Source organism: Giraffa tippelskirchi, chromosome 5 (genome assembly GCF_054371585.1).
Source record: "Giraffa tippelskirchi isolate mGirTip1 chromosome 5, T2T-mGirTip1v1.2.pri, whole genome shotgun sequence".
NCBI classification, from domain to species: domain Eukaryota; kingdom Metazoa; phylum Chordata; class Mammalia; order Artiodactyla; family Giraffidae; genus Giraffa; species Giraffa tippelskirchi.
In genome coordinates this window covers 37,625,945-37,640,927 of record NC_137279.1, presented here as the reverse complement: position 1 = coordinate 37,640,927, position 14,983 = coordinate 37,625,945, and the positions used below count along the sequence as shown (strand labels likewise).

At 54.3% G+C, this 14,983-nt stretch overlaps 1 protein-coding gene across 1 annotated transcript in view; it reads right to left on the bottom strand.

The window, feature by feature from the left end:
* The window catches only part of PLOD1 (procollagen-lysine,2-oxoglutarate 5-dioxygenase 1), a 30,016-nt gene that overhangs the window by 13,746 nt on the left and 1,287 nt on the right, over positions 1 to 14,983 (bottom strand). Inside the window, exons 2-8 of the mRNA XM_081491434.1 lie at positions 7,491 to 7,582; positions 7,209 to 7,339; positions 6,018 to 6,181; positions 4,769 to 4,881; positions 3,009 to 3,072; positions 1,638 to 1,735; positions 260 to 361 (exon numbers count right to left, since the gene is read on the bottom strand). Of these exons, the coding sequence (XP_081347560.1) occupies positions 260 to 361; positions 1,638 to 1,735; positions 3,009 to 3,072; positions 4,769 to 4,881; positions 6,018 to 6,181; positions 7,209 to 7,339; positions 7,491 to 7,582 (764 nt within the window). The remainder of the gene's footprint in view (positions 1 to 259; positions 362 to 1,637; positions 1,736 to 3,008; positions 3,073 to 4,768; positions 4,882 to 6,017; positions 6,182 to 7,208; positions 7,340 to 7,490; positions 7,583 to 14,983) is intronic.

Sequence of the window (14,983 nt, the reverse complement as noted above, 5' to 3'; positions counted from 1 at the left end):
TGGGGTCTGAGATGGACCATGAATGAGGAGTAAGGTTCATGGGATGGGGAGAGGGCTATAAGGGCACCTGAAGGACCAGGCAGAAGAAACCAGAACTTAGGCTTCCCAGGAAGCCGGAGCCATGTGCAATCTGAAAAGGCTTCCAGAAGGAGGTGCCTGGGTGAGGAAGAGGAGGGAGGTGACTGCTTTACCTCCCACCAAAGATGACAGTCTCTTCCAGAACCCCTCCCCATCTCCCACCCCAAGGACAGAGCCTCACCCCGATGCCCTTGAGGCTGCGCAGGCCCTCGTCACACACAGCGCACCCCGTCTCGAACGTCCAGAAGCGCGGGATGTAGTTGCCCAAGTAGTTCAGCTGCAGCTGTCGGGAGACGAGGGATATGAGCGAAACCAGGCCGGCCCGACTCCTGCCCCGGCCACCACCAAGAGGGCTGCACCCCAGCCCTCTGCCACCCCAAAGAGGGCAGGAATGTGGCTTTGTTGGGGTGGGTCTTGGAGAGCATGTCTGCCCTTGGAGATGACCAAAGCTGCTCTGAGGGGGGCGGAGGAAGGACATAGACCCTGGTGCTGATTCATCTGTGAACCGCCTGTGTGTGCTAAGTCGTTTCAGTCGTGTCCGACTCTGCGACCCCATGGACTGTAGCCTGCCAGGCTCCTCTGTCCATGGGATTCTCCAGGCAAGAGTACTGGAGTGGGTTGCCATGCCCTCCCTCCAGGGGATCTTCCCAACCCAGGGACTGAACCTGCCGCGTCTCTTACGTCTTCTGCATTGGCAGACAGGTTCTTTACCACTAGTGCCACCTGGAAAGCTCTGTGGACCTCCTGAGAGCGTGTAAAATGCAGATTTCTGGGCCCCACTCCTGCAGACATTTCAAAACCGCAGCTCTTGGGTGGGTGGCACTAGTGGTAAAGAACTCACCTGCCAATGCGGGAGACATAAGAGATGCGGGTTCAATCCCTGGGTTGGGAAGATCCCCTGGAGGAGGGCATTGCAACCCACTCCAGTATTCTTTCCTGGAAAATCCCATGGACAGAGGAGTCTGAAAGGCTACAGTCCGTGGGGCCACAATGAGTGGGACACAACTGAGCAACTAAGCACACATGCACTTGGGTGGCATCAGGAAATGTGCATTTAAACACACTCCCCTTCCCCTCCTGTCCACGTGATTCTGAAGGAGTGGTTGAGGACCACACTTCTAGAAATCAGTTGTGATCCAGGGGCCTGTCCCTCAAGGGCCAGGGGAGGCTGGCCTGCACCCCTGCAGGGAACATTCTGTCCTGTTCAGGGCTGGCGAGGCCTCACGTCCTGGTGCAAACACGCAATGTTTGTTGAATGTAGGAACAAGTCTGCTCTGGGGTGGCAGAGTACAGATGACTCAAGGCAGCCCCGTCTGGGCCTGGATGGGGACAGTGCCTCCTCTGTGGTCCAGCACAGATGGACAGGACACCACTGACCATCCTGGTATGGAGAAGTGGCACCACCCTGAACTCAGATGTGAGGTCAGAGGCAGTGAGCAGGTCCCAGGTAGGTGGCCCCAAACCCAAGGGGAAGCTTTGGGGTCACATCTTTGAGAGCACAACCCAGATTCTGGACCTCTCCCCCCGGACTCTCCCCTGGGGCTGGGGCCCCTCCCTACCTTGGTGGGCCCATTGCCATGAATCAGGACCGGGAGGGTGTCATAGGCCAGGTTCCTCGCTCTCACCTGGCCCATTTCAAACTTGAGCACGACCTCATCTGTGGGTCAGAAAACAGAGACCTGTCCAGTATCAGGCCCAGAGGCCAAGTTCCGGGGCTGACAGGCTAGGCTAGAATCCCAGGTCACCCCCAGGGCGACCCTGGGCTAGTCACTTCACCTCTCTGAGCCTCAGTTTCCTTGTCTGTAAAATGGGGGTTTGAGTGGGAAGATTGTGTGTCCCACAAGCACTTAGCACCATGCCTGGCATGTGGTGAGCATGCAATCCGTGGCAACTTCTATTACTTATTAGAGCCGGAAGCGGGGATGGGAGCAACATCCCAGCCCCAGGTACAGCTCAGCCAGCAAGGAAGCCCAGGCCCGGTGGGGACAGATGCCATCCTGGTGGAGAGAGCCCCTGCAGTAGGGTCCCAGTACCCCAGCTCTGACCCAAACAGTCTGCACATAAGACAGCAGGTAGGACTTCTCAGTCTGACAGTTATAAAATGCAGTCGGGCCTTTTCCCAGAGGCCTGAGAAGATGCTGGGCAGGGAAACCTTTTGTGGTGAGTGATCATGTGAGGGGAGCCCCTCTGTAAAAGCCCCTGACCCACCCAAGAAGCGGTCTGGACCCAGCTCCTTAACCGAGGCTCATGAACTCCCAGAACCCACAGACCAAAGGGTGTGATGTCTCTGCACCTCGCTGGGATGGGACCCAGAGCTCTCCTCAGACTCTCAAAGGTGTCCATTTACCCCATTAAATCACCAATCAATGATCTGGTCCAACCTCTCTTTTCTAAGGATGGGAAAACAGACGCCCAAGGGTATGTGTACGTATCTTGCCTGAGGTCACCCAGCAAAATAGTGGCAAAGCAGCATCATCACCAGCCACTGACTTGGGACCAGGCCAAGAGCATTTGTGGTTTCAAGAGTCAAGTGGCCTCTCTGCTTCCCATGTCATCCATCAACTCCCTGCCCCCAGCTCAGGAAGTCTTCACTTGGGAGGTGGGAGAGCAGGGGAAGGAGGTGAAATAGGCTCACCTCGAAGGACCAGGGACGCAGGGCAGGGATGGGGTACCCACTGAGTGCATCATCCAGCTCCTCCCAGTCTGAGCCCTGGTGTCCAGCAAGCTCTCTGGACTGATCTCCTGGTCCTCCTTTTTCCATCCCCAAAGAGACACAGCTCTGCCCCCAGAGGACATCCAGGTGGTCTCTGGGGACCTGGGGATGAGGTAGGCAAAATCCCAGCACAACAGCTGAGAGGAACCTCCTTGGCTGGAATCCACATCTCCTTATCATTCCTCTCAGGATCCCCCTCCCTGTCGGGGCTACTCACCCAAGGCTCCATCCAGATTCTGGAAGATTCGGCAACGGTGGTCCAGGGTGATATTGATCTGCTCCTGTAAAAAAGAGGACATTGGACTGCAGCAGGAACAAGCCCTGGCAGTAGACAGGGCTCCATCACCCAGTGTGGGGAACCAGCCCTCCCACTTCTGCCACTTCCTCTCCCTCCACCCACTTTGCCCTGTCACATCAGGGCAGCTGGAGCCCTGGGAAGGCCAGTCAGTGGCCAAGCTCCTGGGATTTATTGCCCTAGCACCTTTATACACAGAGAACCAGGGACTCTCTGAATTGGAAGGAATCTAAGGGGACAGCTGGTTCAACAACAGCCACTGTGATAACAGATACTTGTTTAGCACTCGACTGTGTGCCAATCACTATTCTAAGTATTACATGCACACTCATCTAATCCACAGAACATCCTTGTGAGAAAAGTATCATCATCATTGCATTTCACAGATTTAAAAACAAGGCACAGAGAGGTTGGATAACTTGCTCAAGGTCCCCCAGCTAGTAACTGGCTAAGCTGGCATTGGAAACAGGCAGCCTGGCCCTGAGGTCCATGTTCACTGCATAACGCTACCTCTTGGAGATGCGACGATGTCTCATGGAGCCCTAGGTCAGGCTCAGCCCTCATCCCACAGAGAGCAGCTCTACCGTTTTAGACCGTAGGCTTCCCCTAGCAATGTCACTGGAGGCAGAGGGGAAGGAGGAGGAAGGATTGAGCCAGCAAAGATCAAGTTCATAGTTTCCACTGGACAAGTCCAACTGCTTCATTTCATTATTTCATGGATAATAAAAATCGAGGCCCAGAGAAGGAAAGTGACTTACCCTTTGTCATGCAACACAGCATAAATAGGGGCTGAGGGGGTGTGCAGGGCAGAATCCAGGAATACTGATCCTCACCCCAAGGGTTCCCTAAGTTTCCTGCCTGCCCAGAGGACACTGGCTGGCTTTGGGGCTATACCTGCTCAGTTCTACCATCTCCACTCCCCACAAGGATCCCTGCCTTGAGACAGGCTCAGAGGCCTGGCTTGTGGGGCCCAGGTCCAGTCAAGATCTCATCAGTTCCTTAGAACTCCCCCAAGTGGGGTGGGACAGGGGCAGCTCAGGCTGTCAGTTCTTTTCAAGACCATCCTCACCATCTGACATGAGGCTATAAATTCCTCCTCTCCCTAGTTTGAGGGTTCAGGAGGGCAGAAACCTCAACTGTCTTGTTCATTACCTACACCTGACAGTGTCTCACACACAACTCAGTAAATATCTGCTGGGGCTTCCCTGGTAGCTCAGTGGTGAAGAATCTGCCTACCAATGCATTAGACACAGGTTCGATCCCTGATCCAGGAAGATCTCATATGCTGTGGAGCAAGTAAGCCAGTGCACCACAACTATAGAGCCTAGGAGTTGCAACTACTAAAGGCTGAGTGCCCTAGAGCCCATGCTCTGCAACAAGAGAAGCCACTGCAATGAGAAGCCCGTACACCATAACTAGAGAGTAGCCCCCACTCTCTGCAACTAGAGAAAAGCCGGTGCAGCAACAAAGACCCAGGAGAGCCAAAAATAAAAAAGTAAATACTATAAATAAATATTTTTAAAAATATCTGCTGAATAAATGAGTGAATCGAAGAATAAATAAGTGGGGGTGTAAATGCCCAACCCAGGGGGTCAGGTCTGGGGGTCGGGGGCTGCTCCCAGTGCAGCCCAGTCTGCGGGATCCAGCGTCAAGATCCCAAAGCCCTACCCGTTGCCGCTTACCCTCTTCTCTGGGTCCAAGAAGATCTTGGTGTAAAAGAGCTGGTCGCTGTCACTGTCCTGACCTTCCCACTCTGCCACCAGTTTGCTGAGGTTGGGGGCATAACCGATGAAGCCTGGGGGTAAGGGACATATAGAGACAGACACTCAGCTTCTGGCCTTTAAGTCAGGGGCCTCCTCCCAGCCTTCCCTCTCACCCACCTTGCACTTCTTTATTCATAAGCCCTGCCTTCTCTCAGAAGTCCTCCTGGATTGAGGGGAGATGCTGTCTACGGGCTGGAAACAGCCTATCTGTTAATGCCACTTGGTGACAAGTTCCCACTGAGCCCAGAGAGAAAAATCACTGTTGTCCATTAAGCTGCACTAGCTCAGGTCCTGGGCAGCACACAGGTGGGGAATGAATGAGTTAGACTGAAGCCCAGGAGTACAGGACTGGTGGGGCATAGGTTTGGAACCCCTCTTCTACAATTATCCAGGAAACTTGACCCAGACAAAGGCAAAGGCTGAGCCAAGGTCACACAGTGCAGGAGGGGTTAGAGGGAAAAGCCCACATAGCTCCTTAGCTACTATGCAGACTTGTGGGAGGGGAAGAGAAAAAGAAGGTGTGCAGTCAGGAAAGGGCCCCGCCCCCGGGGATACCTCTACCCCTGTGCCAGGGCCAGGCCATCTGGGCTGTGCTAACTATCTTGGCCAATAGAGAAACAAGATTGCTGGGGCGGATCCCCCTTTCATGGCTGGACAGAGGAACCCAGAATAAAATATGGGTTTTATTCTCCGTGCAATGGGAAGTCACTGAGCAATGCGTGTGGACTCGCATCTGCTGGGTGGAGAATGGACTGGAAAAGGAGAGGCTGGAGGCTGGCAAAGCAGTCAGGAGACTACTGACCGTGCCAGCAGCCCTGAGAGGTGGTGGCCAGGGTTGTGGACGTGAGCGGGCAGACTCCAGAGATCTCTCGGAGTGGGAGTGGTGTGACCTTCTGAAGGACTAAGGTGGGGGAGGGGAGGGAGGAATAAGGGGTGACTCCCGGTTTTGCCCTATGCAAATCGGGGGGGCTATTAAATGAGATAAAGAAGACTGCAGGGGAGCTGATTTAAAGGTTAAAAACTCAGGAGTTCTTCCGAGAATACTCTGCATTCAGCAGCTTGCGATAGCCATGTGGGATGTCGAGCCGGGAGGTCCTCCCCAAGGCAGCAGATGGACCTCTCTGGAGCCTGCCCCATCCGCCACACACTGCGCACCCGGGGTCCTCACCTCCAGAGCCCAGGAACCTCTTGCCGTCGGACACCACCGGATACTTGGCCTCCAGCCTGCGGTCCGGGTAGATGAGCTCCTCGGCCGAGAAGACCACCTGGTTCCTGGCCTGCCGGAACTTCTTCAGGAGCTCTCGGGGCCCCGAGGCAAACACCACATCGTAGCTGTGGCCAGAGCCGGGAGAAGATGGAGCAGAGCGGGGAGGAGACAGGGTTGGTGGGGGAGCAGGGGCTCAGGAGGGCACAGGCAGCAGAAGCCCAGGCTTCCCTGGTGGCTCAGATGGTAAAGAATCTGCCTGCAGTACAGGAGTCCCAAGTTCGATCCCTGGGTCAGGAAGATCCCCTGGAGAAGGGAATGGCTACCCACTCCAGTATCTTTGCCTGGAGAATCCCATGGACAGAGAAGCCTGGTGGGCTATAGGCCACAGGGTTGCAAAGAGTCGGACACGACTGAGTGACTAACAAATTCCTCCTCCCACACCCGCCCTGGGCCACATCTGGCAAATAGATCAGCTCTGTTACCTTTGACCCTGCCTACCAAGTTTCCACCCCCTCCCTGGGCAGAGACATTGTCCCCATAATCTGTGCCCATTTCACACTCAAAGCATAGCTCAGCGGGCTTCCCTGGTGGCTCAGTGGTAAAGAATCCACCTGCCAATGCAGGAGACACAGGTTCAATCCCTGGTCCGGGAAGATCCCACATGCCACAGAGCAAGTAAGTCCATGCACCACAACTATTGAGCCTGTACTCCAGAGCCCAGGAGCCGAAACTACTGAGCCCAAAAAACAACTGAGCCCCATGCGCCACAACTACTGAAACCTGAGAGCCCTAGAGCCTGTGCTCAGCAACAAGAGAAGCCACCGTAATGAGAAGCCCCGTGCAATGCAACCAGGGAGTAGCCCCTGCTCACAACTAGAGAAAAGCCTGCAAACAGCAATGAAGACCCAGTGCAGCCAAAAACAAATATATAAAATTATATATATTACACATACATTAAAAGAAGCATAGCTCACCATACCTGGGAAGGTCCCCCCACCTATCTTTTCACCAAGAGTGGAAATGGGTCTTTTCTGGGGTGCATAGACCCCTTAGAACTGTAGGCAACCCTAGCTAGAGTAATCCCCCCTCTTCGTCCCTGATGTCCTGGCAGGGCCTCATTCTAGAATACTCTTCTACCTCTCAGCTGCCTACCTGTCTGTGAAGAGAATGACCAGGTCCTCCGTGTCGGCATGCTTCTCCAGGGCTTTCTTCAGCAGCCGGACCTTCAGCCCTCCGCCTGCCAACGTCGCCTCCCCAGGCCAGTCCTCCCCCAGCCCCAGTGCCTGCAGAGACAGGCCCATTAACATGGGCTTTTGCTAAAGAGAAACCTGGCCAGCTCAATTTCCAGCCCCACCTGGGCATCTGACAGACAGAGCATCTTGACTTCTATCTGTCCAGCACCTCCCCTCGGCCCCCACCCAGGGAGCCCCTTACCTGGATCTTGTAGTTGAAGAACTGAGCTGAGCGCTTAAAGCGTCGGAACCCCTCGGTCTCCTTCGTGGCCACGGTGAGGACCAAAAGGTTGTCTAGGGACAGAGAAGGGAATGGAGGATGAAGAGAGGTGACATCAGGAGTGGGTAACTGTGCCCAAAGGGATGTGTCAAATCCCACGGGATGTATCTTCACATCAACCCAACACAGACAAGGGCCCAGGGCCCATGGAGGAAGGGGCATGCCTAAGATCACTCAGCAGGTTAATGTCAGGGCTGGGACGTGACCTGGGTCTCTGTCCATCTGGCAACTGACCAACACAGCAGAAAGCACCCAGAGCAGAGGCGTCTGCACCTTGCACTGTGGGACTGGGTCTCTCTGGATTTAGGGGCAGAAGAAAGGATTCGCTTTGAATGTTGAACACCAGGAGGACCTCTCTGGCCAATGTCAGACATCAGCCTGGGAACAACTTCCATTCTCCAGGCCTGCACTCAGGGCAGACATTGCTAATTGATCTCAACACATTTTTGTGTTGAGCCTCACTTGGCCTTGGATTCTCCCAACACCACATGAGAACCAAGAAGAGTTAGCCTGCAGTAGAATTTCACTTGAAATCCTGGCCTTTGGCCAGAGTGGCTATGCTACCTTTTCTTTAAAAAAAAAAACTTTTTAAAATTTGTATTGGAGTATAACCAATTATCCTGGAATAGGAAATGGCACCCCATTCCAGTATTCTTGCCTGGAAAATTCCATGGGCAGAGGAGCCTGGTGAGCTACGGGCCATGGGGCTGCAAAGAGTCAGGCGTGACTGAGCACATAATTGATTTAACAATGTTGTGATAGTTTCAGGTGGACAGCAAAGGGACTCAGCCATACATATACAAACATCCATTCTCCCCCAGACTCCTCTCCCATCCAGGCTGCCACAGAACACTGAACAGTGTTCCCTGTGCTTTACAGTAGGTCCTTGTTGGTTGTCCATTTTAAATAGAGCAGTGGGTTTATGTCCATCCCAAATTCCCTATCCCTTCCTCCCATCCTTACCCCCAGCAACTATAAGTTCATTCTCTAAGTCTGTGAGTATCTTTCTGAAGTAAGTCAGAGAAGGAAAAATATTCTATGGGATTCCTTATATGTGGAATCTGAAATGAAGTGATATAAATGAACTTACTTATGCTATCTTTTTAACAAGGAACCACTCTGGGCTCTGCAGAGTGGCTTTATCTCTACAACAGAACCTGCTGGAAACTCTCCCACATGCCGTCTCTGGGAGCCCTGGACAAACCGCTCCCAGACCATACTTTGAGACTGCATTCTCTGGGAAGTAAAGGCTCTGGGAGTTCCCTGGTGTACTAGTGGTTAGGAGTCTAGGCTTTCACTGCTGAGGCCCAGGTTGAATCTCTGGCTGGGAAAAAAAAAAAAAGCTTTGTAGCTGGCTTGGATAGGCTCCTGGCTCTGCTCCTTACCAACTGTGTGATCTTGGGCAAGTCCTTGACCTTCTGAGCTGCAGTTTCCCCCTTGTAAAACAGGGGTAATAACAGTACCTCCTTCCCAGAGCTGCTAGACTAATTAAATGAGATCAGGCTCTGGTGGTTCAGACAGTAAAGAATCCACCTGCAATACAGACCTGGGTTCAATCCCTGGGTTGCAAAGATTCCCTGGAGAAGAGAATGGCTACCCACTCCAGTATTCTTGACTGGAGAATTCTTCATGGACGGAGGAGCCTGGCGGGCCACAGTCCATGGGGACCCAAAGAGTCAGACACGACTGAGCGACCAACGCTTCCACTTTTTTCACTTTCTGTGCTCAGTCATGAGCACTTTTTTCACTTTCACATGCTCAGTCGTGTCTGACTCTTTGCAACCCCATGGACTGTAGCCCACCAGGCCCCTCTGTCCATAGGGATTCTCCAGGCAAGAGTGGGTTACCATGCCCTCCTCCAGGGGATCTTCACAACCCAGGGATCAAACCCAGGTCTCCCTCATTGCAGGCAGATTCTTTACTGTCTGAGCCACCAGGGAAGCCCATTTCACTTTCAGGCCTGGAAAATCCTTACTGGAATGCTGGCACACACTAAGAGCTATTCTTGGTACAGATCACTGAGAAGCAAACGCCTTTCTCTGGCATTCAGGGCCCCTGTCCATTGGCCTTTGACATCCTCATTCCCTCCACCAAGCAGGCCCTGCTCCTCACCTTGCTGGGCACCTCCCTCCTGCCAGGGATTTCTCTCTCTGCGCTTTCTCTAACTTTCCTCCCAGTCTCAGGGCCAGTGACACTTCTTCCCTACTTCCACCTCTATGAAGCCTTCTTGGATTTCTCTTGACCTCTCTCCTGCCCTCAGAGGCAGGACTCCGTCATTTGCAGCACTCATCATTGATTCACTGGGTGAGTCTTGTTTCCCTGGGGTCCAGGACTTAGCACTTTTATGGGTGAACAGACCCTCCAAGTGGCCAGGCCAGCACAGGTAGGTCAGGCCCTCCCACCCTGACCTCCCCAAGAAGTCAGGAGGAGCCGGGGCTAAAAGAACAGAGGGGTCCAGCCTGGAAGAGCTGGCTGAGCCTAGGGGCAGGCTGCTGGTACTAGAACAGGGGGTTGGCGCCAGGCAGCCGGGCCAGGATTGGCAAGAATCCACTGGGAGTGGGTCCAGAGACCTGAGGCAGAAAAGGGTGGATTCACTAGGCAGGTGTGGAGAGGGGAGGCCTCACCATCTGACCCTGGGGTCCAGGGAAGAGGGGTGTGGCTCACACTTGGGGGAAGGACTCCCCTCAACTCCTACCTGGATGGTTAATTCTTCCCCCAGGCAAGGAGAGCCAAAGCCTTAGCTCTGAGGCCCTCTGGTTGACAGCAGGGGCTGCTGGGGACAGGAAGAGTGTCACATTTCATGGATGGAAAAAGCCAGTGTGTGCATCTATGTGAGATTCTGGATTCTCTACTGGCAAGGGCTCCTGAAGTCAGGCAGCAAGGGGCGGGGCGCGGGGGGGGGGAGACTCAGACACAGTAAACTGCCCAAGGCAGCACGATGATGTGGACACAGACATCTGGCTCTAAAGGCCCCTCTCTTAACTCTGCATGCTCTGCTCAGGCCTGGATTGTGGTCAGGCATCCGTCTCCATCTAAAGAGACAGTCCAGCCAGGCCCTCCTCATACGCCCCCTTCCACCTGCCCAGCCTGTCTCTCCTCAGTTTTCCTTGCCAGGGTCTTGCGAGGGGACCTTACAAATCCTATATTCCTTGGGCAACACAATGTCCACTCTCCTGGCCATGATCGCCCAGTACAGGGGGTCCCAAACCTGCCTGCATATTAGCATCACAAAGGAGGTTGTGAAATCCACACTCCTGGGTCCCAGGACCAGCAATCTGAGATGGAGCCAGGAGGCTGGATTGGATTCTTCCTCCACTTCCCTGGTGATTTCTGATGTCAGCTACGTTTAGAAACCTCTGGTCACACCCATCCCCTGGTCCTCTCACTCTAGGCTCCAATGTGGGGCCTGGGAGGCTGATGTCGTTCAGTCACTCAGTCGTGTCCGACTCTCTGTGACCCCATGGACTGCAGCACGCCAGATTCTCTCTCCTTTACCACTTCCCAGAGTTTGCTCAAACTCTTGTCCACTGAATCAGTGACGCCATCCAACTATCTCATCCTCTGTCGTCCCCTTCTCCTGCCTTCAATCTTTCCCAGCATCAAAGTCTTTTCTAATGAGTTGGCTCTTCACATCAGGTAGCCAAGTATTGGAGTTTTCACCTCAGCATCAGTCCTTCCAATGCATATTTAGGGTTGATTTCCTTTAGGATTGACTGGCTAGGACCACCCATCCCCTGGTCCTCTGACTCTAGGCTCCCGTGCAGGGGCTTGGGAGGTGGTTCACAGCAAGAGAACTCAAGGCAGGCCCCTGCCCTAAGAGACCCTGGCACCAGCTCTCAACATCCCCATGAAACTGCCTTGATGAATCCAACCGGCACCCTATTCTTTTGTCCTGCCTGCAAAACTTGCTCCTTCCTCAGATCACCTCCAGGAAGCCCTCCTTAATCTCATCCCCTTATCTATCAGACCTCAGCTCGAGCAGTCTCAGTGTGCCCAGCAGGTGCGGTACCAGTACAAACCTGCTCCTTCTCCCTTTGTCATGCCAAGCCCAATGTGTCTATTTCCTTGGTGCCCCTCCCCCTCCCCAAGGCTGGGACTGAGTGTGACTTGGGCCTGATGTGCAGAGTGTGGCCTTCGGAGCCCTGTGGGGAGTGACTAATAGGCACTAGCACCAGCTGAGCCTTGACTCAATGCCGTGCACTGCCTGAAGCGTGTCACACCTGTTATCGAATTTAACCATCAACATCTTAAGCAGAGACTTTCCTGGTGGTCCAGTGGTTAAGAATCCTCCTGCCAATGCTGGGGACACAGGTTTGATTCTGTCTGGGAAGATCTCACATGCCACAAGGCAACTAAGCCCATGCACCAGAACTACCGAGCCTGCACTCCAGAGCCTGTGCTCCACGACGAGAGAAGCCACCGCAAGGAGAAGCCCTCTCGCCGCAACTAGAGAAAAGCCTATAGGCAGCCGTGAAGGCCCAGCACAGCCAATTAAATAATTTTTTAAAAAACCATCCTATGTGATAGGTGATATTTCTACTCCCATTCTACAGGTGAGGAAACTGAGGCACAGAGAGGCTACATAACCTGCCCAAGGTCACAGAACCCTGAAGTATAGAACAGGAATGAGCTGGAATGCCACACGTCCATGCCCTTCACCTTCCTGTCCAAGATCCTGGAATGCTGGGAATCCCAGCTGCTGGCTGAATCCAGCCTTTCCGGCTGCCTTCTCTCAGGCCTCCCCAGCGTGAGCACCCGGCTCCAGTCATGCGGTGAGGTCTCTTCCCAACTCACCGCGCAGCCAGAGCTCTGGGCAGCCCGTAGGGTGACAACGTGGAGGATTCACTTTCCCCCGAACACCAGGGACCCGCCCACCCGCTTGCTGTCTGGTCCAGCCAGCTGCCACGGGCTGAGGCCAAGGCCCACATGAGGCTGGCCATCCAGGGCTCTCGGTCCCCCTGACCTGCTGCTCCAAGTCCAGCAGTGGTTTCCCTGGAGAGATGATGATCCAGGGTCAGCAGAGATAAACCAGACAGCAGAGCGGAGTGGCAAACTGCCAGAGACAGACTGCTGGAAGAGTAACTCAGCCTCTCTGTGCTTCTGTTTTCCTATCTGCAAAATGGGAGTAGTAACAATAGTATCAGGGAATTCCTTGGCAGTCCAGCAATGGTTAGAACTCTTCGCTTTCACTGCTGAGGGTCCAAGTTCAATCCCTGGTCACAGAACTAAGATCTTGCAAGCTGTACAGTGCAGCCAGATAAAAAAAAAAAAAAAACACCTTCCTCCAAAGACTCTTGTGAGGATGGACCGAGCTTGGCTGGGGAGTCCCAGGAGTTTTTGTCATAGGGAACCTCCCCTAATAGAGGGAGCTGTGCTGGGGGGACCAGGATGGAGGGGAGCTGCCTTCCTGAGAGCAAGAATGACCGGAAAGGCTGAGCCAGGGGCTTGCGGGAGTGCAGATGTCTCTCTGGGATCCTAAGAGAAGGCTGAGGATTCAGGCCAGTTCAGCTGTGCTCTGTGGTATGCCAACTCCTTGCCCCAAGCAATGCCAGCCCAGGCAAGGGGTCTGTGTGTCTTGCATCTCAAGGCGTGGTCAGGACACACCCGATCTGCTCCCTGGGGAGGTGGAAATGAATGAAAACTCCTCCCCCATCCACAACGCCCACCTGGGGCTGGAACGGAAGGAGAGCCGGGAGATGTGGATTCCCAGGGCCAGAGCCAGCCCTGCCTCTCCCCAGGGGTCTGGCCTCCCACTCACATCTGCCGCCTTAGATCTCCTCAGGCTCCCCGCTCCCAACACACACACAGCAAACAGCTGGGTCTGCCTGCTTCTCCATTTCCCCCTGTTCCACAGCAGGGCTTGAAGCTCCCATCCGAGCCTAGCTGGTAATCCTGAAGCCTCAGATCTCAGCGACTACCGGGCTCGGGCTGGTCCTCCCCTCTCCGTGGGCAGATGAAGGCCTGCAGGGAAAGGCGTGAGCCCAGGCAGAAGGGAGAGGGAAGAAAGACAGAAAGGACCAGGCTACCTTTGGGGACTCTCCCGCTCCCTCAGCTCTGTGCAGATTTGCTTGTTTGAATCTTGCTTTATTGAAGGCTTTTTTTGGTCCCCCTCATCAGTCTGGGGGCTCCCCCAGGAGGTGGCAATGTGTCTTCCCTCAGGCACAGCAGGGTGCAGAGGGTTCTGTCTCCCCCACCAGATTGGGTGCCTACTGCGGTGAGGAGCTCTGTGTCCTCCCCCCTCAGATTGGGAGCACCCTGAAGTGAGAACCATCCATCTTTCTCTCCTTGTGTCGAATCCTTGGGTGTTCGAAGGGTGGACAAGCTCTTGAGAGAATCTCCACCCTACCGCCCAAGCCCCAAACAGCAAGTTCCTGGCCCCACTTCAGGCCTCACTGGGCCCCCGAGGGACATCTGGCCCAGTCCCTGTGCCTGCCCCATGGAATATTCCTCTGCAGCTGCACCATCCCGGGCACCTGGGGCTGGGCTGGGTGTCCTCGCCCAGCCAGGGGAAGGAAGGAGCTGGCCTCAATGGGAGGCCAGTGGGCAGCTTGAGCAAGGCCTAGAGAAAAAAATTCCATCCTCCGCTGTCTTCTTAGCCAGCAGACTGAAGGGTCCCAACCAGCTGGGTCTGGAAGAGCTGGAGAGACTCCTCCAAGCAGCATCTCCCAACAAGGACACCCCTCTATCCAAAGGTAGAGGTCAGCAGGAATGAGCAGAAGGTCTGAGTTGCAGTCAATGACACCACCTCCAACCAGCTGTGGCAACCTGAGACCAGGGGTCTAACCTTTTAGGGAACTCAGTCTTCCCAACTGCAAAATGGGCCCAATGATTACTTACGCTATCAAAAAGGTCTGAATGGAGCAAGGGAAGCACAGGGCGGGCACTTGAGAGCGGCCTGATATTAGCCACATATCTGGGGACCTGCTTATCTACCAGGTGCTTTACCTGGACTATCTCAGCAACACCCAGAATCCTGCACATTCTGTGGAGGCTGCCTTGCACCCCTCTCATCACCTGCTGGGGATCAGGGCACCTGCAGCCTTGTCCTCAATTTGGTCTCTCCAACTCACCCCCCTGGGCTTCATCATAGGTGGTTGGGGTTTCTCTCCTGGGATGGTCTGAAGTGGAGGGAGCCTACATTAGTAGAAGCAGAAGGAAGAGAGACTCAGGGGGAAAAAAGGCCAGCAACTAGACCCCAGCCACAGGCCCTTTGCACATACCACCAGCCCAGCCTTGTGCTTAACACCGCCCTCACCAGATTTTTTGACTGGTCTTACTGTCCTGCTGGGTACTCCAGAAAGTAGCACTGGGCCCAAGAAAGAAAATGCCTTGATGGCCTGGGCATTGAGCTGAACTCTCACCAACAGGGCTCAACCCATGGAATCCCTGTTTGAGCTCTGGGACTGAGGTATGTT